At 44.5% G+C, this 25,235-nt stretch overlaps 1 protein-coding gene and 1 pseudogene across 1 annotated transcript in view; both read right to left on the reverse strand.

The window, feature by feature from the left end:
• Nucleotides 1-1,197: 1,197 nt before the first annotated feature.
• LOC119173721 (uncharacterized) lies at nucleotides 1,198-5,146 on the reverse strand (annotated as a pseudogene).
• Nucleotides 5,147-10,213: 5,067 nt separating this feature from the next.
• The window catches only part of LOC119173720 (cytochrome P450 2F3), an 80,606-nt gene continuing 65,584 nt past the window's right edge, over nucleotides 10,214-25,235 (reverse strand). Inside the window, exons 5-9 of the mRNA XM_075894401.1 lie at nucleotides 20,447-20,751; nucleotides 18,264-18,379; nucleotides 13,407-13,665; nucleotides 11,437-11,627; nucleotides 10,214-10,511 (exon numbers count right to left, since the gene is read on the reverse strand). Of these exons, the coding sequence (XP_075750516.1) occupies nucleotides 10,330-10,511; nucleotides 11,437-11,627; nucleotides 13,407-13,665; nucleotides 18,264-18,379; nucleotides 20,447-20,751 (1,053 nt within the window). The 3' untranslated portion in view covers nucleotides 10,214-10,329. The remainder of the gene's footprint in view (nucleotides 10,512-11,436; nucleotides 11,628-13,406; nucleotides 13,666-18,263; nucleotides 18,380-20,446; nucleotides 20,752-25,235) is intronic.

The raw sequence follows: 25,235 nt of genomic DNA on the forward strand, positions 1-25,235 counted from the left end.
GTATATATTCCTGATAGAAATCTAATATTGCGCACCTGATAGCTGCCTATACTTTTTAAATCGATCTTCAAGGCAGTCTGTCTGAATCTTCGCAAAAAAAAAGGACATACGGCACTCCAAGCTCCTCGAAGCTGTACCTAGCAAGCTCAATGAGCACATAGGTAGTGTCGAGAGCAGCGCGAGTCTCCTTTGTCAGAGTACCATTGTCAAAACCTTTGTTTTTGTTCTCATCTATCCACCTCAGAAACATGTGCAAGAAGTCATTTTCAGATCGTTATCAATAAAAAGCACTGGTTATTGGAAGTGATCTCTAAGCCTTTCTCCCTTCCATAGAGTTTTGGCGTTTACTATTTTCCACCACTTGAATATGATCTCAGTCAATGTAGCCGTGGCCTTGACAGAGAACAAGTGATTTGCTTCAAGAGCTCGTAACGCCTCTGGTAAATAATCACTGAAGATTTGTAAAGCAAGCTTTACGCCCTGTCTTTCAATATTCGAAGGGTAGAGGGCTTTTCTTGACAGCCCATAGCCATACTTCAAATGATTGCCACACTCTTTGCTGTGAAGGTCCCCGATTGTTGCAAACGACACTGTTTGCATTCGCTCTGATTCTGGCGTGTCTCCTTGGAATGATCTCCGGGAAGTAGAAGCAAATTTGGTGACTCTTCTGATATCCAGTTATTTCGTATGCATTTTAAAATGTGCACTGGGTTTATAACGAAGAACGGCGGCCTTGAAGGGTCTGATAGATGTTGGTACACAATTCTATTACGCGGAGGTGATTTGAAAAGTGACATCGCTTTTCTGTTCACATAATTGCTGTCGCTGGCGACGCACATAACCTGTACCCAATTTTTCCAGCCCACAATTCACGTATTTAAGCGTCTTTTGCAGGAACTCCGCTTCTACTTGGTGCACCGACACAATGTGCGCAACTTCTTTGAATTTACAGGTCAGGCTGCTCTCCATAAAAATGAGCACACAGTCAGCAGCTTCATTTACATTGAGTGCAGCGCTGGTGATATTGCCTTCTTTGTAGTTAAAGTAAGGTTTCATACGCATTTCATCAACTATAAAAGTGACAAAGTGCTGGTTATCTTTCAGGTAAGAAATTCTTGTCACGTAGCTGAGGAATGTTTCACTCTGATGCTCTTGATGAGGACTCATACATAAGACGAGCACATTGATAATATTGTCTTAGGATGCAGCCAGGTGATACTTCTTATAATAACATAATAAATCAGCGTAGTAGCGCCTGCGCTGTTTTTTCGATAGGCGCAAGGTGACTTGCTCTTTCAGAAATCGAATACAGGTGGCTTCGTATTCTGCTTAGGACGTGCAAAGCTGATCAAGCATGGTGGTGGTGGTGGTGGTGGTGTTGGTGGTGTTGCAGCAGGCGGGGTTAGCCTGGCCTGCATGGCCGGCAATTGTTCCGCCTGAGCATCTTCTGAATTTAGAAATTGTCACCACGTGCCAGACAGCCCAGTGTCTCGCAGGAAGACCAACAAAATTCGTTGCACGTTCCTCCTAGTTGCCGCGGGTCTTTCAGGAAAAATGACGTCATCAACTGTCCGGTGCCTATGACAGCCTTTTCGCAAGGTGCGGATCATCGCTGCTCTTTGCACATCAAACTGTGGGCAAAGCCAAATGAAATGTTCAATATCTCCGATGTCACCACAGAAGGCACAGAACGGGGAAGCGTATCTCCCAGTCTTGAATGACCAGGCCGGGGTGTATGCGGAGCCGGCTCTTATGCGGTACAAAAGCGTCGCTTGTTCACGAGAAAGTTCATGAATTACACATGCTTGGTGTGGAAACTTGTAGATCGCCTTGAATTGATTGCGTATCACATCTTTGTTGTTCTGGTAAGTCTTGGGAGTTCTTACTTTTGGAGCAGATGTACGTGCTTCGCATGCAAGGGCATCAGCCTCTTCATTGCCTTCAATGCCAACGTGGGATGGGATCCACTAGAACTTTATATTAAAACTCTAGCCATTTAGGTGTTTAATTAGCGCCAGAGATTGCCTGCTGAACTTTTCTTGAGGTAGGCCAGGATGCAGCCTTTGTAGCGCCGATTTGGAGTCCGTCAGCACTACAGCATCTCGTGCAGAAGAGGATTGAAATTTTCGCAAAGCCGCCATGATTGCAGGGCTTTCTACCGTTGTGGACGAAACCACGCGATCCAGGCGGCTTGACCATGACCCGCCAAGGCAGGGTATGCAGAAAGCCGCTGCGCAGCTATCCATTTGTGTGCACACTGATCCGTCGTTGTACATTTGTAGGTGGCAACGGTACATGGTGGTCAAGTGGTCCAGCGCAAGAAATTTTGCTTCCACGGCGGGAATGGTGCACTTCGCTGGTAGATTGGGTACGCTGAAGTTACACGCAACATCCACAAAAGACCATGGTGGGTCGATAGGGCGCTGTTTAGGCAGTTTCAAGCCTAAATATCGAAATGTGTTTAGTGCCGCGTTGAAATGTGAGCCAGTTCTTGCTCTTAGCCGCCGGAGAAGCGCCGTGCTTGCGAAGGACTCGCCCAGTCTTGACAGCTGCTTCAATAAGGCCTGAGATGCCAAAAGGTGGAGCGGAAGAGACTCGGCTTCATTGGTGACCTTCGTGTTTGAAGCCACCTGAGGAACTCCCATCGCCAAGCGAAGACCCTTTCTGTGCACTGCCTCTAGGCATTCGAACTGGCTCGGTGATGGTGATATCAGGGGCAGCTGATAAAGAAGGCGGCTTGGTGTAAGCGCATCATTCAATTTAAGCATGGACATAGGATTGTTGACCTAACGGACCCCTGCCATGCGACGAAGAGCGTTGATCCTTTTCATTGATGCAGTAACAATACCATCAACCGCACGTCGCCATAATAGCTTTTTGTGGATGGTAATGCCCAGGAAACGGACACTTGTTGCACAACGAATTCAGTGGCCTCGAATATTCAGCGACAGACGTGTTGACTTCCGTCGCGCTCCTGGGAAGAGCATGAAGGCCGATTTTCTTGCTGATAAAGATAAGCCAAGTGTCAACAAGTGACGCTCAATGATTGAAATAGCACTGCGTGCTATCCGGGCCAAACGTTTGTGCTGGTACCCTGAGATCCAAATGCAGATGTCATCGGCGTGAATGGATATTTTAGCTGCTTTCAGAGCTAAGTGCAGAGTGTCAGGAAGGCTGGCCATGGCAGCGTTAAAAAGCAAGGGAGATAGAACACTTCCTTGTGGGACGCCGAGGGAAACGCGTCTCTCTTCGCTCGTTACATTTCCAAGCTTAACACGGACACAGCGGTCTCTGAGAAATTCAAGTACGAACCGAAGAGCATTCCCCGACACACCCATGGCTTGGAGCCCGTTCACGATGCCTGCCTGAAGCACACAATCATATGCCTTGGCAACGTCCATGAAGACGGCGAGTGTCGAGATTCCGCTGACGTGGTGGTGCTCGATGTAGCCTAATAGGTCCAAATCACTGTCCTGGGCACTCAGTCGTGGGCGAAATCCGGTCATACACAATTGCCATCGTCTTCCTTGTTCAAGGTATCAAGTTAATCTTGTATATATTAATCTTTCCATCAACTTAGATACGCATGATGTAAGAGATACCGGTCGATATGATGCTAGGCTCGCAAGACCTTTTCCGGATTTTAGGACTGGCACCACCCATGCTGTCTACCAAACATATGGGATTTATACCTTGCTCCAGACATGAGTAAATATGTCCAAAAGGGCCCCTGTTCGCTCATATGGCAGATTTCTCAGCATTTGATTGCTGATCAAATCGGGACCCATGGCACAGCGTCTTTTTAATTTGTTAAGTGCCATATCCAGCTCTCGAAAGGTGAATGGCGTATCCATCGTGTGAAAAAACTGGGGTGACAGAGGAATCGCCACTCTTGCTGATCTACCAGATGTGTACACGTCTGCGAAATCCTCTGCAAGAGTTTGCAAATCTATCCCTAGTTTCAAAGCGAGTGCTTCGAATGGCCTGTGTGAGCGGATCTTCCCAGAAAAATTATTTATTACTGCCCATATACTTGTCAAGGGCGTAAACGTTGATAAACTCACACAGAAAGCGGCCCATTGATTTCGTTTCAATTTTTTTTCTATGGCGATGAACCGCAGCGTTTATCCTGTTATAGTCGGTTTTCGCAGACGGATTTCCTTTTGTTCTCATTAGTTTCCGCTCCGCTCGTCTACGTGCTGCGCAGACGTTCTTCAATTTCATGTCAGGAGCAGGAAAGTGGTCGGGCAGTTTCAGCAACGAAGTTGCCGTTCGCTTGCTTTGCAACATATCTGAGAACAGTTCACCAGTGGATTTGTCCAACGCTTCTCTGTTGGTGTCCCAGCGTGTTACATTGCAGAATTGTCGACCAGCAGTTCGAAATCCCAGGATATTGGTGAAGATGGGGAAATGGTCGCTGCCCATCCTGTCTGGAGCCGTGGTCGATGATACCAGAAGGTCCGTGGAGTGAAGTTCAAGGTCTATTGCACTCCATGAATCTGGTGGCCTGAAAAATGTAGGTTTGACATCGTTCGCCACACATAAGTTGGCGGCTGATCAAGCAGTATACAAACAGCCTTGCAAAGTTCTGAAACTGAGTTTGACATCAGGTCAAGGTCCCACATCTCGATGCCTCTCAAGAGTCCCACCAAACCCCTTTTACTGTTAGCGATTTCGGGGACACAGAGATCTGCGGCCAGATTTTGTTACGGCCGTTTTCCTAACGTGTAGTGTCACGCTCAAGTCTCCTTTCACGCAAACCGAATATTTCAACCCCGGTGCTTTATCGTCGATGATGTGAATGAGAAGAAACTTTTCATTTATTTCGATTACATCGCATAACATTACGTTGGCTTCCTAAGTGGTTGGCAAGCACGCTCGAACTGTTTAATTTATCCTCTTCGCGTGCTTTGATAAACACCTCGTTGGATTCAGCGATGGCTTTCTGAAGGGCTGCATCCTCTATTGGCGCACGCTTGGACTCAGGATCTTCCCCCCTCGTGGTCTTTCTGGACAAGTAGCTCGAACAATTTGGGAACTTCGATGGTGAAATGTCATGGCGAAGACGCACATAAGATAGTGACAATGTCAATACGCGGCCAGTATGATGTGTAAGCGTCGCGTCTTGACTAATGTCCCCGTCCATGAAATGAAGTTTACATACATAGAAAAGAAAATAAGTACAAATTAGTAAACCAGTGGCTACAGTTCACACAAACGGGCAGCTCATGAGCCACTTACACATGTACGTATATATTCTTTCAATAATTAACATCTAAAAAATCATGAAAAAAGTTACCCTAGAATTTTCCGTGACTGTGAAGTTTTCCTGTGGCACAGCCGGAAACCGAGCGTCCCTTAGAGCTTGATCTCTCGTGAACTTGACGTGCACCTTCGTGATGTCCCTCGTGCAGTTTCTACGACACATATCTATCTATCTATCTATCTATCTATCTATCTATCTATCTATCTATCTATCTATCTATCTATCTATCTATCTATCTATCTATCTATCTATCTATCTATCTATCTATCTATCTATCTATCTATCTATCTATCTATCTATCTATCTATCTATCTATCTATCTATCTATCTATCTATCTATCTATCTATCTATCTATCTATCTATCTATCTATCTATCTATCTATCTATCTATCTATCTATCTATCTATCTATCTATCTATCTATCTATCTATCTATCTATCTATCTGTCTGTCTGTCTGTCTGTCTGTCTGTCTGTCTGTCTGTCTGTCTGTCTGTCTGTCTGTCTGTCTGTCTGTCTGTCTGTCTGTCTGTCTGTCTGTGCGCCTACGAATTTTAGCTCATACATGACTGTATGAAGAACATATTTGACTAGTGATAACATGAAAATCATAACATGTATATCATGAATGTCATGACTTACATTTCATGGTCCTGCAGCTCTAACGGTGGTTTCATTCACTTGGCATGTTGCATAGCTGGTATGACATAGCATGATTGCAATGCGAACTCAAGCAAAAAACCCTAACAAAAAAATGATGAGATGCATGTCATGTAACAACATGACTCCATGCCACGCTCATGATGCCCTCGTGGCCGTGTCGCTAGCGTCACATATGCCTAATTTGGTACGACAGTAGGAGAATGGATGACGAAGGTATGTGACTCGTGCAAACATGATAATGATGAGATGCATGTCATGTAACATCATGTCTACATGCCACGCTCATGATGCGCTGGCGGCCATTTCGCTAGCTTAACTTATACCAAATTGGGTATTACGGGACGTGAATGGATGACGAAGGTATGTGGCTGGTGCAAACATTATAATCATGAGAGGTGTGTCATGTATTATCATGACTACATGCCATGCTCATAATACACTCGCGGCAATTTCGCTAGCGTCCCATATGCCAAATTTGGTATTACAGTAGGTGAATGGATGACGAAGGTATGTGACTGGTGCAAACGTGATAATCATGAGATGCGGGTCATGTAACATGATGACTACACGCCACGCTCATGATAAGCTGGCGGCCGTTTCGCTAGCTTCACTTATACCATATTTAGTATTAAGGGACGTGAATGGATGACGAAGGTGTGATATTGGTGGAAACACAATAAACATGAGATGCGTGTTATGTGACAACATGATTACATGCTACGCTCATGATGCGCTCGCGGACGTTTAACAGCTTCTCATGTACCAAACTCGTTATCACGCAACGTGAACGGACGACATAGGTAAGTGACACATCCAAACGTGATAATCACGACATGCGTGTCATGTAAAAACATGCCTACATGCCATACTAATGATGCGCTCGTGGCCGTTTCGCTAGCTTCACATATGCCAAATTTGGTATTACGTGACGCCAATAGATCACGAAGGTATGTGACTGGTGCAAACATGATAATCATGAGATGCGTGTCATGTGAGAACATGACTACATCCCACAGTCAACGCGCCAATAAATTTCGACGTGACGTCGTGTGCGTGCTTGCCGGCGTTGCCACGCCAAGCGCCGGTCCTGCCATATACTCGCAGGCACGTGCCGCGCTGCGTTGCTTTGACGCATGCGCGTTTCAGCGCGTCCAGCATCCCTCCGTAATGAAAGAGGGAGACGCAGTGTTGTCTGGGTAACACACCGGCGCAAAATGCAGCATGTCACTTTTCGGGCCGGTTGCCGTCGGGCCGCGCCGACGGACGCTGGTCGCACCTGGCGTCAGACTATAGAGTGCTCGCGTTTTGCTAACGTTGCGTTGATGTGCACAGCGTGCGTGCGTGTCAACGCTACATTGGAGTATATTGGAGTCGTTCATATCATGATGCGCTCGCAACCATTTTGCTAGCTCAATATATACCAAATTTGGTCATACGTGACGTCAATGGATGACGAAATATATTACTAGTGCAAACATAATAATCCTGACACGTGTGTCATGTAAGAACATGACAACATACCACGCTTATATTGTGATCGCGGCCGTTTCGCTAGCTCCACATATACTAAATTTGGTATTAGGTGACGTGAATAGATGACGAAGGTAAATGACACATCCTAACATAATAATCATGACACGGGAGTCATGTACGGCATCATTCAACTTGACCTCGTAACGTTGTGCTGATTTAAAGTGACATATCAACCGATATCGTTCATGCTTCGCATATCATCGATTCCCACTCTACGTGGAACCAGTCAACTTCTTTTACTAGCAGACGCTGCCTGCCTGGGCCTTGCGAGGCGAGAGAGAGAGAGAGAGGGTGGAGCAAACAGATGGCACGAGACGCAAGCAGTGGTGTTCCGTACTACGCCGAAGAATTCCCATTCAGAGACATGAAAATTTTCTATCTCGGGGATCTTTCCCTGCCAACGGTGACTGAATTCCCAGTGAAATTCCCTGCACAACAGTACTAATTTGCGCCCCTATTTACGCACACACCCACTATAGTTACACGGGTCTCACGTGGTGGCAACCTTTCAAATCATGACTAGCCCCTCCACTGCAGCACAACAAAAGCATGATTTTGTTAATTCATACACTGTTAGTACACTGAACTTTGTGGGCTTCAAGTATAAGACCAATAGTGAACTAGAAATCACTCTGCTTAAATATCAGAAACCAATATCACAGGCTATGCTTACGAGGTGCATGCCCCAGAGCCGATTACGGCAGATGAAGGCGCACTGTGACCGCTTATTATCGGTAGCCAGAGAAGAATTTAACCATTCCTGAAATTTCCTGCAATATGACGAAGATTCCCTTTTTCCCATTGATTGGGAAAATTCTCTGCACGGACCATCACCGGACGCAACCATGCGGCACGATACGCGAGGCATGAGCATGCGCAGTGGAGGAGGGGACAACGCCGACGCCCCACGCGTGACATCTTGCGACCAAGAAATGCTCCGCAGTCAAAAGAAAGGGAGAAACAGAGTGTTGGGGGCAAAAGCATGGCACTGCCACATGGTCGGCGCCCCTAGTCAAAAACTCCGCATGACGCGGTGCCGACTCGAGCCCGTCTCACCAGAGTCTGTTGGAACTCCAGCGAGGAGCCGTTGAGGAGGGTAGAAGGGGGTATGGGGATATTTTTGTTACATTCCTATATCGTACGACAGCCATAGGTCTCCCGAAAGTGTGGCCACCACCCATTCATGTTCGGATCGAACTGCTTTACGATCGGACAAAGTAGATTACCTGTTTTCAGGCGCCTTGAAGTTCGCTCGTCCGCCTTACTTAGCCCATTGCAAGCCGTGTCTCCTAAATTTTGTGCCATGGTGGTTCGCTTCCGTCCAAGGTTTCACTTTTGCTTTGAATAAATGTGGTGCGCTCACAGCCGTGCGACCTGTCAGTAACAACCTTCTTAAAAATCAAACTATTCTTTTGGTTAACCTCCCTACTTTTCACCCATTCTTTTGTCTCTCTCCTTCTCATAACTTATCAAGGAGACGTGAAGAACTCATATTGTTTCTAATTTGTAGATACCTACAACAATTTAGGTTGCCAGACTGCAGAAAGATTTTTTAAATTCAATAATACCTAAAAACGTGACGTTTTCAATTTCTGAAACCCGCAAAGTTTGTCATCAATGAACCACAACACACGCAATTGTACGCAAACACGTATAGTTAATAAACTGATTTTTATACGACTCGATACACTGCGAACAGCTTGAAAACAACAAACACAACAGGGTTTTGTGAAAACATTCGCTGATTACAGGTGACTGCGATAAAGAGGAAGTAATTTGCGTTCTAATAAATGCTTTATTCTAAAAATCAAACATGAATTCATGTGAATATGCCATGAGATCTGATGTAAAGTACTGAAATGATGTGGGTAGTGTATTTGTTTTAAACATCGAAAGCCCTACCTAACCTTGCCTCTAATAATGACAAGTTCACAGCCACAACCTAAAATAGAAGTGGTAAATGAAGGGGATAGTTAAAAAGATAAACTGAAAAACGGTGGACAGATTCTGAAGCAGATGATATATATATATGCACACACATTATATATATATATATATATATATATATATATATATATATATATATATATATATATATATATATATATATATATATATATATATATATATATATAGACTTGGCTTGCAGCATGCGATGTTGAGCTCGTTTGTACATCTCTTGTGCGACAACTTTTCTTGGCTTTCCCGGGGAAGCTATGGAACCGAAGCAGTTACCTATATATATACGCGCTTGCCAAAAAGTAGTAGCTATTTTTATTGTACAATTTTCAGAGCTACCGTTCTCGAATGAGGAAAGCTTTCTTCATTATAAAAATAAAGCGAACGTGGAAAACTACTGAAGGAAAAAGAATGTTGTACCATTCTTTTTTTCAGTTTTTGTACAGCGCAGTGCTTTCAGCACGCTTTTTCCCCCCAGTAAACATGTCGTCCCGGATGCCCGCAGTACCGTGCGCGGCCGAAAACTCGCCCTCTTGTTCTCCGAGAAATACATAGTCAAAATGTGAGAGAAAATGCCTGTCGAAACAGACCGAGCAAGTTATCTGCACCATCTGTGCTGGAGTAAGGCACCATCAACTTGAACTGTCCACGAATGTTACGTACCAGACAGTCGCCGAGCTGCGAGCGAGCAGATACGAAACTGGAACTGAGATCGGCTGCAAGCTGCCGATCTCAGTACGCACACCTCGCTTGTACACTTTTCGTTCCACTGCCAAAGTAAATTGTTGCCTAGTACAGTGCAGAAACGATACGGTACTTTTTATGCCCTCTTTTTCTACCACTCTATAACACGTGCTACCTCTTATTAATATTAAGGTGCTTGGTTTGTTGTCTTCTATCCCTAAGGTTTTAATTTCTTCTGGGAATAAAACGGAGCCTGTACTTGGTCTTGGAGGGTAGGCGATCGTTCTCATCGCCAATATCAATGGTGACTCCATCTTCGGGCAGCACTCTAAAGTTTTGGAGTATGCTGGTGATATACAGGAATATCACCATGACAGCTTGAGTCTCCGCGGGACACTTGCGCTTTCCTGAGGAAAAAAAAACAAAACAAAAACGGACAGCATTTGAGGTTTGAGGTCGTGCAGATGCGACTCGTTCCCGGCTATGGCTATCACGTGTAGATGGAGCAGAAATGCGAAAGCACCCGTGTACGCATATTTAGGAGCACGTTAATGAAGTCAAGATGTTCAAAATAAATCTGGAGAATCCCATTGCAGCGTGCCGCAATCTAGTAGGTTTGTAACGCAATGCCCCAAGAATACATTTATCGAGGATGTCCGTGCGGAACAACTGACAGCAGGGTCTCATATGATCACATCTTCAGAGAAGCAATAGAGCAATGTGAAAGGTGCAAGGCCAGAACTATTAGCGGAGCTAAAGTTTGACCTAGGTTGTAAGCTTTAGCTTGTAATTTCTCAAGCTTTCGCTATCGATGCTAAGTTTTTACAAGTCGTACTAAGTATGGATAGGCTTGACTATTCAACGGTTTCTGTCGGTTCCCCACACTAAGCGCGTGTTAGGTGGTTTCGGCGAGGATATGTCACGTGATTATAGATGTTACGAGATTTCAGTCCCGTAGCTAGTTGTTGCATCTTGTTACGCGATTTGTAGTCCTGTGACTAGATGTTATGCGTGATGTTATGGCGTGACAACGTCATGTGATATCTCGGGGTTGTTAGTCACGTGACTACACGTACCATGAAGATACGAGTTTTTAGTCGCGTGAGTATAGTTACGAAATGTTACGGAATTTTAGTCACAGCAACAGTTGTTAGGGATGTTACGTGACTTTTAGTCGCGTCACTATATGTTACGTGGTTATGTGATTTTCATGCTTCACACTGTTCTCACGAAAGAATTAACTATGATTTGTTTCTCAATACGGGTGCCGGTGGTGTAGCTATGAAACACTTTTGACGAAATATATATTCGCGTTCACGTAAGGACACGTACCTAAGGAAAACGATAAGATGCGTTTGGGTCGCTCGCATGTCGCCGAACCATCGTCGTTCAAGAAACGGCCTGGGTCAAACTTTTCCGGATCAGGCCACACGCTGGGATCGTTGTGGACGGCCCAGAAATTGGCCATAACCGTAATTCCGGCCGGATAGAAGAAGCCGTCGCAAGTGAAATCCACCGCGGCCCTGCGCAATACATTTACCATATATACAGGAGTGCACCTATAGCTGGGTTGGTTTGGTGCCTGATTGAGACGGGACCAAACAGCGCTGAATGTGGGACGGTGAAAAAAAAACGACGGATGTCGTAAGAACGTCCGCAACCGTGCTGCAGCGGTCACGGTGCTAGGCTGCTGACCAGAAGGTCGTAGGTTCGATCCTGGCTGAGGCATCGCACTTCGGCGGAGACCAAATGCCAGAGGCCCATGTACTGTGCGATGTCTGTGCGCGTTAAAGAACACCACATGGTCGAGATTTCCGGAACTGTCCCCTACGTTCTCTCTTATAATTGTGCCATGATTTTGGGACATAAAACGTCCGATATTACTGCGTCAGTGTCCTCGTCGTTCATTCTACACCGTGCCCTGTCCAGCGCTGCTTGTTCCCGTCTCTATCTTCATTCATCGAACACTTGAAGTGTTTGACCTCAAAAGGACGTTTGCCACCGCCACCCCCAGTGTCTTGGGTCCCCGATTCTCAATCTCACTATTTAATACCTTACCAACCTAAATCAAGGGGTGTGGAGAGAATTCTATTTCGGAATTTTTATGTGTGTTTGTGCTTGTATGCGCTTTTGTGCATGTGCGTGCAAACTTGAGAAGTGGAGGCGGGGTTAGAGAAATGTGAACTCCCCGGTGTTTAATTCCCATTTTTCTGCACCACTGCCTTATAAATTTACTTCACCGCGCTTTCATTGTGCGTAGGTGGCACCTATGAAAACGGTCTCTGAGCTCCTGCGTTCGTGCGTGGGAAACGCTTTGGAATATTGTCCTCCCCTTTTCTTATTTTATAATGTGCACCTCTGACTTAGCTTACCTACCCATGTTCTCATACCCAAGAAGAAGAAACCCTCTACAAGAGAGTAGTGCATTTAGCCTGGAACGTACCCCGAAACTGTTATGGGGGAAGCGCTTGCTTGTATTAAGGCGATAGCCTTCAACGGCTGTGTTCCAATACTTACCGCAGACGGCTAAATAGACAGCTAAATAGACGGCGGCCATCTTAAGTCCCATTCCAATTCTCATGTAGCCGGCAAAGTGGACAGCTCAGAGAAGACCGCATCGTAGACAAATACAATGCAGGCTACTTTGTTGTCTAGACAAGATGAGGGCTCAGCGAATCGCCCAGATAGATCAAATCTCGCCAAAATTGCCGTCTGCACACAAGCGGACGCTTTCCCAGACACTTTATGTGAGTAACATTTATTTGTTTTTGATTTTAACATGAAATAAGGCAGAAAAACAGCTATTACGTTTGTTTATTTTAGCTTTTTCTTCTCGACGCGAGGTGGTGCATCGTCGCGTAAAAGCTGTCTAAACGTGTTCCCATTCTCGGACAGCATGGGCTCGGTGCGGTCTTTTAAGCAGTCTGCGTAGACTGTCTACGTGATGTCTAGGAATCGGAACACAGCCAATGTCTCGTACTCGAGTCAGCCCGTGTGTGCCCTGGAACAGTGCCAACTATAGCCGCTCTCCTTTACGCTCTCTCAGCAGTGACGTGGATCGTAAAGTAGTGCATAGCAGTAGTTGTGCCGCTACAGCTCTGGGCCTCTACCCCTTACACTCTTTCATCAATCACTTGAGTGAAAATAGCGTAGAGGACAAAAATACAAAACAATGCAAGACAAGAAAAAATGTTTACAGCATGAACCGGAGCAACAAAAACACATGGCACTGTCAGTCGAATGGCCACATGCTTTCGCCGGACATAATATGGAACTTACAAAGTGTCTTCCGATTTTTTTACCTCCTGGGTGCACTAAGCGGGGTGATGGCCTTCCAGCGTAGCATCTCCCACACGACGGCCATGGTGAGGGGCATTCTAGTCCTGTCTTCCCACGTGGGGCGCCTGAGCGAACCCACCACACGATCGATCTCGGCCTGCACCTGCGCCTGCAGCGTGTCGGCTCGAAGAGCGAAGTTAATCATGTGCCAGTTCATGTACGTAGGGACGCCCGCCGATCCGGCCTGGAAGAAGCCGATTGCCGTGCTCATCAGGTTCTCCACTGCGCGGGTTTGAAAACATAGGACACGAAGAGCCGCAGAAAATGTACAGGCTCACAAGGTGAGGTGGTAAATTAGGTACAGTGTAACACGATGAACGAGGTAGTAAGATAGATGCAGAAAGTTGCCGGAAAGCTAACGTCATGCTTTTTGCTGTTTATAGCATTTGTTGGAATTATTAAGATGTGGTATATTTTGATGGCCATACATAAAAATGGTTAAAGAAGTAGAAGCGTGGCATCCATGTGCTATACGCCAGTATAATCATATGAAATTAACTTGCTATTAGCGTGCTGAAGGAGAACTGGGTTAGTTGCAATGAAAACGTGAAGTGTTTTTATAAAATTGTCAACGTAAAAAGCACTTTATATGTAGGCTTTTTTCTCTCAAAATAAATTTTTTTTCCAAATTTAGAGAACTCTTGACAGACCAGCAATCAAACTTACGTTCGTTTTTTAAATAAAACTAGGTTATTTGAATGCAATATGTACCATCTGACTTGAAGGTTTTTTTATGCCGGGGCCTACAACGGCTCTGCTGACGTATTTCCATCAAGGATGTGACGTTGTAAAATCTGCGTGGTAGAGGGTGAAGGTCATTTCGCACGCGGCCGCGTTTGCGAAAAGAGCGAGCTGCTGACACACGACGACAGAAGAATTGTGACAGTTGTTCGCACTTGTCCTGCGTGTACTTGCGCGCTCGTTTCGCACGTCTTTCTTTCTGTTTGAACAGCGTGCTTTAATTGTCGAACTGTGACAGCTGTTAGTCCGCGCTCGTCCTGTGTATGCTCATTTCGAGCGTGCTTTCTGCTTGAGTTGTGCGCTGCAAGTTTCGAGCCGCTTGCCGTTGTTAACGTGACCTCACAATTCGTTGCTGTTGCTGAAACAATGCACAATAAACGCTAAACCAACTCTGTGAGAACACGTTTCACTATCGCGTCATACCGAATAATATACAGGGGGATAAACTATTTTTTCGTTATGACGTACTATTTCGTCTTCGTCGATTACATGCAGGTCAGAGTTTTGGTCGCATTCATTGTGGGCGATACCATCAATATTAACTTGTAGTTGCAGCGCGATGGCGAGTTATGCCAGTTGGTTTACGTTCATGTTTGAAAATTTGGTCGAAGCGCCCTGAAAACCTCGACAAGAAGAAGTAGACAGGACAGCGCTTACATCCATAACTCAAATTTTGTTAATTAAAAAAAAAACTATATAAAGCAGATACATGATTACTCACGCATGCGTAATAGAGCAGTCCACAACAACGCATATTTGTGTCCGGCGTGGCGGCGTAGCTGTTACTGTGCTCGGCTGCTGACCCGCAGTTCTCGGGTTCAATCCCGGGTGCGGTGGGCGCATTTCGATAAAGGCGAAATGGTAGAAGCCCGTCTTTTGTGAAATGCCAGTGCACGGTAAAGAGCACCAGATGGTCAAAATATTTGGAGCCCTCTATACTGCAGCGTGTTTCGCAATCATGTCGTTGTTTCGGGATGTAAAGCGTCATATTCTATTAACGATGCCTATTTGTAACCGCTAATCTGGAGGTGGTGCAACAAACATAAATTTATATTATTGAGGCAGCCACTAAGTGTTGATTGTGATTGGGGCCCTGCACTGTGACTTGTTACTGCGGTGATGCTTGATGACGTACTGCAGTGACGTATACCTCGTTGCGGAATTATTCGTGATTTTAGCGTAGTTCGATGAAATATTACTAAAAGTGCACTTGGAACTTCCAGTACCAACTTTAATGACTTTTGTCCTAAAGGTTCTTTCATCCTGCTTGTAAAACTAATAACACCGACTCTGGATTGCTAAAGTTGAATGCAGAAAAGTTTCTTGGGGTGGCTCAAAAAAAATTTACGGTTTTACTAGCAGTTCATGGATAAGTGTTTTTGCGAATAGAGAGTCCACCGACATATTTGGCAGTTACCGTTAAGTAATGATGATAAACAATTCCAGGTTTGGGAAAGAGTGTAAAACTAATCAATATATAATTATATTTTTCAATACACTACGTATCTTATGGGACTTTTAGCAGGTGTTTTTTCGTTCACGATTTTTTCCATGAAATTATTCTTGATTCGAAAATTAATATTTCAAAATAAACACACACAGTTCAACTACATTTATTATTGAAGAACGTGTTCTTTGTGTAGACTGTCTACTGGGGTGAGGCTGGTGCTACCCTACTCAATAAGGAAAAAAAAAGTCAAAGATGATGAATGGAGCGAAGATCGAATGCTTCTTGGTAAAACCGTGAAACTCTCGTTGGGGTACGATGGTAGCGCTTTCACGGCATTGGTCGTTGCGCATGGAAGCGATGGTGGTGAAGTTGTTGCCCGACCACAAGCAGTCGCATACCTTACAGCTGTGGCCAAACGAGCAATCGAGGAAGTCGCGCTTGAAGCGCACGTTGGCGTCGCCAGCCTCACTTAGCGACCGCATCCGGCGATTGACCACAGCTTTCCGCGCCCGCTCCTATATTCGAAGTTCTGTTGCCACTGCTTGCGTACCGCCTTTGCTTCGCGGGTTCTCACTTTGCAATCCGCTTGTCGACGAGCACACTTCGCTTCACTGTGCGAGCCTCGCCGCTGCCGCTGCCTCCGGCTCGACGCTGGTGCTGGCTTGCGACTGCTGCTGACGCTGTCATCTTTCTTCAGTCTCATGAGCTCTCAATACGGGGTCTTGGCGGCGGGCCCGTTTGGCAGCCACGTTGTGACCTCTCCGCGCTACGGTCGTCTCTTCCGAGGTGTTCATGATAAGCAGCTCTCTGGAGATGTACGCTCACTGACCTCCGGGCGGTGAGAAAGGAAGTGCGTCAAGAGCACTCACGCTCGCCTTGAGAACTCTGGGCATGACTCACCGAGGGACTAGCCCCAAACAAGAGGAGCTTCGCCTCCCAAAAACACCGTTGGGGGCAGTCAGCTTTGCGTACGATGCTGACCTACACGTTCGTGAGTGACTTCATTCCCGCACGATTGTGAAGAAAAAAAATGACTGCGTGCCCTTTCCCATAGGAAAATGGACTGCAGGGCTATCTTTGATATTCTGTCCTCCATTACAATCCTCATTCAGCCCCGCCGCGGTGGTCTAGTGGCTAAGGTGCTCGGCTGCTGAACCGCAAGGCGCGGGTTCAAATCCCGGCTGCGGCGGCTGCATTTCCGATGGAGGCGGAAATGTTTTAGGCCCGTGTGCTCAGATTTGTGTGCACGTTAAAGAACCCCAGGTGGTCTAAATTTCCGGAGCCCTCCACTACGGCGTCTCTCATAATCATATAGTGGTTTTGGGACGTTAAATTCCACATATCAATCAATCAAACAATCCTCATTCACCATAAAATCTTAGTCGTGCACGTGCGTTCCACAATCCGATGATGCTGGCATCTGCTTGCGTTGGAAGTCTTTCCCAACATTCATCCTTAAACTGAACCAGGACCTTGAACAGACTTTTGCGTGGCGTCCTTCCGATCACTTAGTTAAGAATTGTGATGAAACTAAATTCTCGTTTTTCAGAGTCAGTAAGAAAAAAACATACTGCCTGGTAGACTTAAGACATTCCCACATGCCCACCTCGTACTCGTCCCTATCTGCTTATCTTTTTTGGACCTTAAATTAAATTTGAACTTAGAAAACGTCTTAAGACATTGTCTTCATTCAACGAAAATGTACCTTTGATAGTAGAGCAGAGTTGAAATCTGGTACATATTTTCCCAGTGTCACGTCATCAGCACTTGATTTTGCCTTGATGCTTAGTCACTTGAGTCGCGGCGATGTTTATCGGGCAAACATATTGTGCTGCTATCTGCCGTCTATGTTCAGCGCTTTGAACACCAAGCTGTATGCATTATCCCTAACACCGGTTTTAAGCCAAATGCTACGCTGCTGCTCCGTGATAATGCCCATACTGATGACGAGCATATTTCACTGTAATCTTAATCTTAGGCTTGTGAATCACTTCTTAAAGAGCATTCATATTCATGCTTTGTTTTTATGTGATTTATTAGTAAGAATGACACCCGATTTGCACATGACTCCCAGCTTTCTGCCGCTTGATGCTCGTTCCGCGCCCTGATTGTGGAAAATATCTGTCCATGATCAACGCTTCAAAATCACGGAACTATTTACCCAATGCCGTTAAACCTTTACCATCACTTCATTCCGATAAAATTGCCATTAGCTTTTTATGTATATATTTATTTAAATTTAGCTCCTTGATTATGCCAAGCTTTCTATTTTCATGTATTGCGCGTTTTTATACCGTGAGAATTCCACTTGATTTATTTAGTATTTATTTTCTGTGCTTCCCATTTTGTCACTGGTACATATTGATAGTGAACTATTTGCTACCCAATCATTTGCTGATGTTTGCACCTGATATGATCAACCTTTGTCTGCTGTATTTTATCCGACTGTGTTCGTTTGACCTCGGTCGGATTTCTTTCATATATTCACTCTTGCGATATTGTAAACAAAAATCCCGTCGCAGTCTCTGCCTTCTGGATTCACGTTACGGCACGTAAGAAGTAAAAAAAAATGAAGCTGAATGAAACATCAGCTGCCAGTATACCTAAGTGAAACTCGCCACTCACTCACCACTCATTTTAGATTGATGGTCATTTTCCTGCTGTGCCATCTTCGTCAAGTATGCGTCGATAAGCGTCTTTGACGATGGTAATTTGACGGAACGTCTTCTAGCATTGATTTCCGTTCTATAAAAAGAAAGAAAAGGGAACAGTTCCCGTTAGAAGTTTCTAGAAAGCACATGCACTCGCACCACCAGGCAGGATTTAACGAGAAACATTACTGGGAAATTTTAATTGTTGTGCGTGCTTTATCCTGTATGACGTAAGATACAAAGGAAGTAGAACAGCGAAGGGTAAGTAGGCTGGGGTCATGGTCTCGTGGTAACAGAGAAACTACTCTGTGTCGAAATAATCAACTACAGTTGTGCTTGTATGCACTTATAAGCTGGCGTTTAACAAATCAGCAACATGAGTATAGGCTCTATCTAGCTATGAGGAAATACCAAGCCTCCCACGCTCTATACTCAGGTACTAACGATTTGAACGATGTTCTGTCTACAGGACAATAAAGTACCGTGCTAAAAATCGAACGGCCATTTTTCATTGCTCCTGTTTTGCAAAGTAACTAAGTAACTGCTGAAAAATGGACCATGTGTTAGTCTTGCCACCGCTCGAAGCTTACAACCAATAATCTGAACTTTTTTGGTTTTTCCCGTAAGCTTCACGACAGTGGCGCCACATCATGTACCCGATGTGTAACTCGCCACCTTGTCCATTAAATCACCATGTGGCCGACGGGCCGACGCGTGATCCTATATCACATCTGGAAAACAGCAGCACAGGTGTGTTTACAAGGTGTCAGGGATGCTTATTTTAGTATCAGTGAGCTGTCAGTTCTTCGTAAGATTTTAGCTTACCAAACCTTACTACAGCTTTTCAAGCTGATCAAGCGAACATCCTGAAGATAAGTCAGTCACAAGCTTAACGATTGCCCTTGTCAAGAAGAACAAAACACAGAACCACTTGATGCAAGTGTTGCCAGTTTTGCTTTCGTATTTTATGTGGGCTGAAGAATCGTCATCCCGGCGCCGATCACGTTGTGAGAACGTTTTATGGGTTCCCGGACTCTTTATCCAAGCAATAATTGAATAGCCTTTTAGGAGAACGAATAGCTTGGCGAGTTTGTGGGAATCAATGTTACAGCAGTAAAATAGATACATTACCATATTCCGATCATTGATAAATAGGCATGGTTTCTGAGAATAAACAGTAGTTTGAAGTTAGAACTTGTCTCGTGTATTTGCCCCTCGCTTGTGTCGTTTATTTGTGCTACCTGCTTAAGCACGAATGGCTTCTCTATCGAAGTTGATTGCCTGGCGAATATATTGCCGTGAAAGATTCTCGATTCCTTCGGGAACGAGCGCAGATACATTGATTTGTCACGAGCTTTACGCGCATTTGACCTTATCTAGTCACGACCAGTGCGCTAAAAGCTAAGCAGGGAGATATGCCACGGGAAAAACGTTACGTTAGCAGGGGTAATGACTTTGAGCACACGTGAATAAATGCATCACTTGTTTCCGCTATGATCCCTGTGCGCGAGGGTGGCTCTCTGTGTAATGTGAGCAAACTATGGAGCGATGTGCCGGTATGTGGCTGCGCTCAGTGGTAAGAAGCTATTCTGATACAAACAGTGCTCTAAATTCGTGTCGGCTACCAACTAATGGTATGCTATCTGTTGTGTGACAACAAATAGCAGAAACGTGCAGCTCCGAAGGGAGTGAGCGCAGGCTACTGCATGAAAGGAGGGCCCCGCCGCGGTGGTCTAGTGACTAAGGTACTCTGCTGCTGACCCGCAGGTCGCGGGTTCGAATCCCGGCTGCGGCGGCTGCATTTCCGATGGAGGCGGAAATGTCGTAGGCCCATGTGCTCAGATTTGGGTACACGTTAAAGAACCCCAGGTGGTCAAAATTTCCGGAGCCCTCCACTACGGCGTCTCTCATAATCATATGGTGGTTTTGGGACGTTAAACCCCACAAATCAAATCAAAATCAAATCAATGCATGAAAGGAGGGTGGCTGAGGAAACATCGATTTCACGCTGCGCTTCTAAAGTATCCTTGTAATGCAAGAATGCAATATTTAGCTGAACTGTTCATAGCATTGTTTGCTATACGCGGTATGTGCTTTCTCACCTGGACCAGAGGGTGTTTCATGGCTCGTCTTAGCAATGATTACAAGGCCGTGAACAAACCTTGTGAAATCTCCCAGAGCTCTAAAGTGCTTCTCGATGTCGCGTCTTCCAGGAAACGCCAGGGTGTTCAGGAATGGACCTTTGAGAAAGCCCAGAGGCGTGATCCGGCGGGTCGTGTTGACGGCCACGGCAAGCTTCCGCAGCGTGTCGTCCAGCCACTTGCGCTTCGGGTGGTCGAACGGATAGCTCTCTCCAAAGACGGGCGCCACGGCGTTGTTTGAGACGCTGGGCAAAATGAGGTCTTCTATGGCGATTGGTTGACCATCCGATTCTGATATGCGCTCGATGAGACGATGACACTCATCCTGGTGGAGCAGAAAGATCAAGCATGGCCTGCTTCAATATTTGCTCGTTATACTAAACTCGCAACTAGTTCCCCTTGTTCAACATTACTTACATATACTACAAATATTCCTAGTTTCACTGAGCGATTAGCTGCCAATTGAATAGTTTAACCAAAGCTCCTATAAACAACTTTACTGCGCGCGCACGTTTGAGGCTGTGCACGGGCTACTTCAGGTGACACATCATCATTCTATAGAAGTACATCCAGTGTGCAAGACATGGGCGGAAGCCTCTCAGTGCCATGGCGAGAACTGTAATTAATGCCAGTAACTTTATAATTTGAGCAGCTATCGTTTGATGCTTGTGCTTGAGTTAACTTAAATTGAAATTCATACCTTTCTTAAGTACTCGTTGATTATATGCCCGGTAATCAGAATGCTCAGCCACCGGTGAAACATCGGAGCTAACTGTTTGAAAGCTTCAAGGAAGACAGCTATACTGACGCGACAAAGTTGGGCGACACAAGAACGCCTTCATCAGCGTGTTTTGAGTGCTGTCCATTTTTCGTTTCCGAGGAGTAAGAACACTATAACATCTTTTCTCGCCCCTTTTTTTACCATGACTTCAATCTGCAACTAAACTTGTCTAGCTACTGTGTAGCGCGGTGCGTATGCTATCGAATTTTTTGTAGACAACATTCTCGCTCCATGGTTGGCTTTTTTTTTTTTTGGAGGAGGGACAGAAACGTTCGGTTCAGATTTTAGGTTAAGATGACATCTTAGTGGGGCATTCCGAGACGACTATTTTTTTTACACTTTTAAATAACTCGTGCCAAAAATATTTGGAGGTTTCATGGGAGAAGCCATGTTATGACTAGACAAATAAAAAAAAGAATGCAGCGGAAGATGAAAGCTTGAGCAGGTTAAAAACCCGTGAGTACGAGGTGTCACTGAAGTCGACATCTCAACAACAGAATTTGTCTTCTTCTAGTATAGAAAAGAAGTCCGCTTGTGGAAACGTCCTTAGAGTATGACTTTATATATATATATATATATATATATATATATATCCGCAGTCAGGAAGACGCACGTACGCAGTGATATTACTGACGTTTCGGCCGCGGGTCCGGCCTTCGGCCTTCATCAGGATACAGTGTATGACCTGAGTGCTGTTTATATAAACGTGCATATCAATAAAATAAACATATGAAAACTGACACGAGAGGCGATATAGGGGCATATATAAACGCAAGTCACACGATTTGAAGGGCACCTGATACGCGTGTAAAAAGATATCATTTCAATGCGCGAGCACATGGGGAGCACGTTGTTTATAAATAAAAGAAAAAACGCATAAAAGAGAGAACGCAAATTATGAAGAGTAGTCCGACCGGCAGCGTTTGATTGGTAGCGTTTTCAGGCAATGCTCAAAACAAAAAGTGTTGTAGGGTCACTTTAACGAACACTATATACATATATATATATATATATATATATATATATATATATATATATATATATATATATATATATATATAATGAATGGAACAGGCGCTTCTTTTAAGAAATATATGGCCAGAACACTGTTATTAATTGTATGTTCACCTGATTGGCATATATCGATGCATACATGTTCGAAGCCACTAGGACATGGCACTTTCAAAATGGCGTTGTCAGACAGCAAAAGTAGATTTTTTTCGTTGGAACAATAAACAGCGAGCTGAGGCACATTACCCCATCTTCTCAATCTTACGTGTTTTAGTGATCCCCCTTCCCAGCTGATTTATATTTCTGCCAACAACTGTACACGTGTCCAGCGCTACACAGCCCCGTCTCTACAATGGATCACTAAGAAAGGTCCAGCCAGGGTTTTGACATTATAACATTGCTCACGTAAGCGATCGATAAGGCGACGGCTAGTTCGGCCACCATAGTTGAGTCCCCAGGACGACACGTTCTGCAAAGTTATGTTCGTGGTTTCTTTTGCAGCAGCCTTGGGGGCCGTAAACTGGCAAAGATCTGACCCCCCCCCCCTCACACACACACCGGGCTACTGTTCTCTGTGGATCTAGTTACGAATAAAAATTGTCTTGAGCTGACAATTGTGCTAAAACCTAATTGTTCTGACTTTTCGTTTTCGGCCGGGGTCTGGCCTTCGTCAAAAGAAGGATATATATATATATATATATATATATATATATATATGCGTCACACACACACACACACACACACATATATATATATATATATATATATATATATATATATATATATATATATATATATATATATATATATATATATATATATATATATATATATATATATATATATATATATATATATATACCAAAAAAAAAGGTGGATACTTAAGGCCTCGTTTTTTCGTGTTTTCACACAATATTAGTGAAAGTTAACAGACAATATAGCCAAGGAAGGTATAGAGAAGGTTATTAGACCAAATTGTAAGGTAAATGTGAAGAAAAGTGGGTGAAAAAATAACTTGCCGAGGGCGGAACCGATATATATATATATATATATATATATATATATATATATATATATATATATATATATATATATATATATATATATATATATATATATATATATATAAGGTTGCGTTCGTATTAGCGTAGCGTCGTGGCGTGGTGTAGGTTAAATACGCTTTTGCACAAGCTTGTGGCTAATATAATCTCCGACCAATGGGCTTTGTCCATAGACATTTCATGTCTATACAGCTACTCTCGATTAGGGGAGATGCAGGCACTTTTAGCGCCGTAGGTCGTATTTTCAAGGTCAGCGTATGACATGGTAAGACCTTAAAGGTGCCCTGAAACACTCTTTGAAGTAACCAGGGATTGGATTCATTAAGAGAGCTTATTGCCTCAAGAGTTCAATGCTGCGAAAATTTTAAGAATCTGTCCTGTACGAGTGGAGTTACGAAGAACTGTCGCACGCTGCAGTTGGGTTCCCTCTTCTCTCGTCCCAGCAAAAGCCCTGGAGGTTGAAAAGGGAGGGATGGCAGGGGCATGGAAAAAGCATCACGCGAGCCTCGTGACCTTGAGCAGGTTTTCTCTTTTTTTTTTCGAATACGTGACCTTTTTCGTGGTATCGCGCACGCACGCGTGGACAAGTCGCGGCCTTTCGCGGCAATCCTTGTAACGACGGAACGCGCCATGTTCGAGTCAGCCAATGGCTGATAGGTTGGCTTCTGCGCACGTTTTTTTGAGCCTCTTCCGTCATTTCTGGAGGGAAGAAAAAGTAATTTTTAGCTGACTTCGACAGCTTATTATGAATTCCGGGCCACGTGCTGCGTCATAATATTTCGCTTGCGTGTCTTCGGGAGCCTCTACTATTGATCTGCAGCTTCTTCAGACCATGCTCAAGAAGTGCTGTAGGGTCACTTTAATGAACATTTACACTCCATCTGTACATTATCCAGAACACTCTGATCCGGAATTCAACTGTGAATTCCTGTATCATTAAAGAGTCTGCAAAAAATGTTTCAGGTGAAAGAAGAAGCACCCTGTTACAGAAAGCATAACTTCAGCAATCAATTTTTGCAAGGACCACCTTGAAAAAAATTATAACGTGAATGTTTCCTGGAAAGTGAACAAGCCTGATTAGTGATGCTAAGGCATTGTTAGACACAGAGCCTCTAGGGATGCTATTCTATATGGAAACTCCCCCTATATACGCAGTACATTGCTTTATTGCGATAGTATTTATATGGACACTCCCAGCTGCATTTTGCCGCCGGCGTCGACATTGACGACGTCGTCGCCATCACTCACCACACACACACACACACACACACACACACACACACACACACACACACACACACACACACACACACACACACACACACACACACACACACACACACACATATATATATATATATATATATATATATATATATATATATTGCAAGAACAAAAAAAACTCAGCAAAACATTTTGGCACGAAGAATCGAACGTGGGACCTGTGGGTCGTGATAGCGAGACATTAACCACTGTTCCACTGCTGCGCATTTTTTATTTATTACCGGTTTTGCACTAGGTACACACATCAATAAAGTCACTGTAAACAATAACATAAACAAAAGAAGCCATGACAAAACAGTTGCGGAACTATTAGTGGTCACAGTGCTAAAGTTCCTTCAGGTTCACCAGGGGTTCAGCCCTGGAGAGCCATTCGGGAACAAAACCTTGTTGTTTGAGTATATCAATGTACTGAGCAATGCTTTCGCGGAAAAGCATGCGGGCTGGACGCCTGTCAGGGTCACAGTAGTAACCGGCCATTCTTGCCCGCCATAGACAATAGAGACGAAGCAGCATTATAAGATCAAAAGGCAGTCCCTCCCCTTTTTCTACAGTTAAAAACCTGATACCCAGTGAATGTAAGGGAAGTTCCTTTTGTAGAGTTCTCTGTAAAACATCCCAGAAGTAAACTCCTTGCCAACAATGCAAAAAAAACGTGATCTATTGTCTCCAGCT

The sequence above is a fragment of the Rhipicephalus microplus genome, chromosome 5 (genome assembly GCF_043290135.1).
Source record: "Rhipicephalus microplus isolate Deutch F79 chromosome 5, USDA_Rmic, whole genome shotgun sequence".
Taxonomy (NCBI): domain Eukaryota; kingdom Metazoa; phylum Arthropoda; class Arachnida; order Ixodida; family Ixodidae; genus Rhipicephalus; species Rhipicephalus microplus.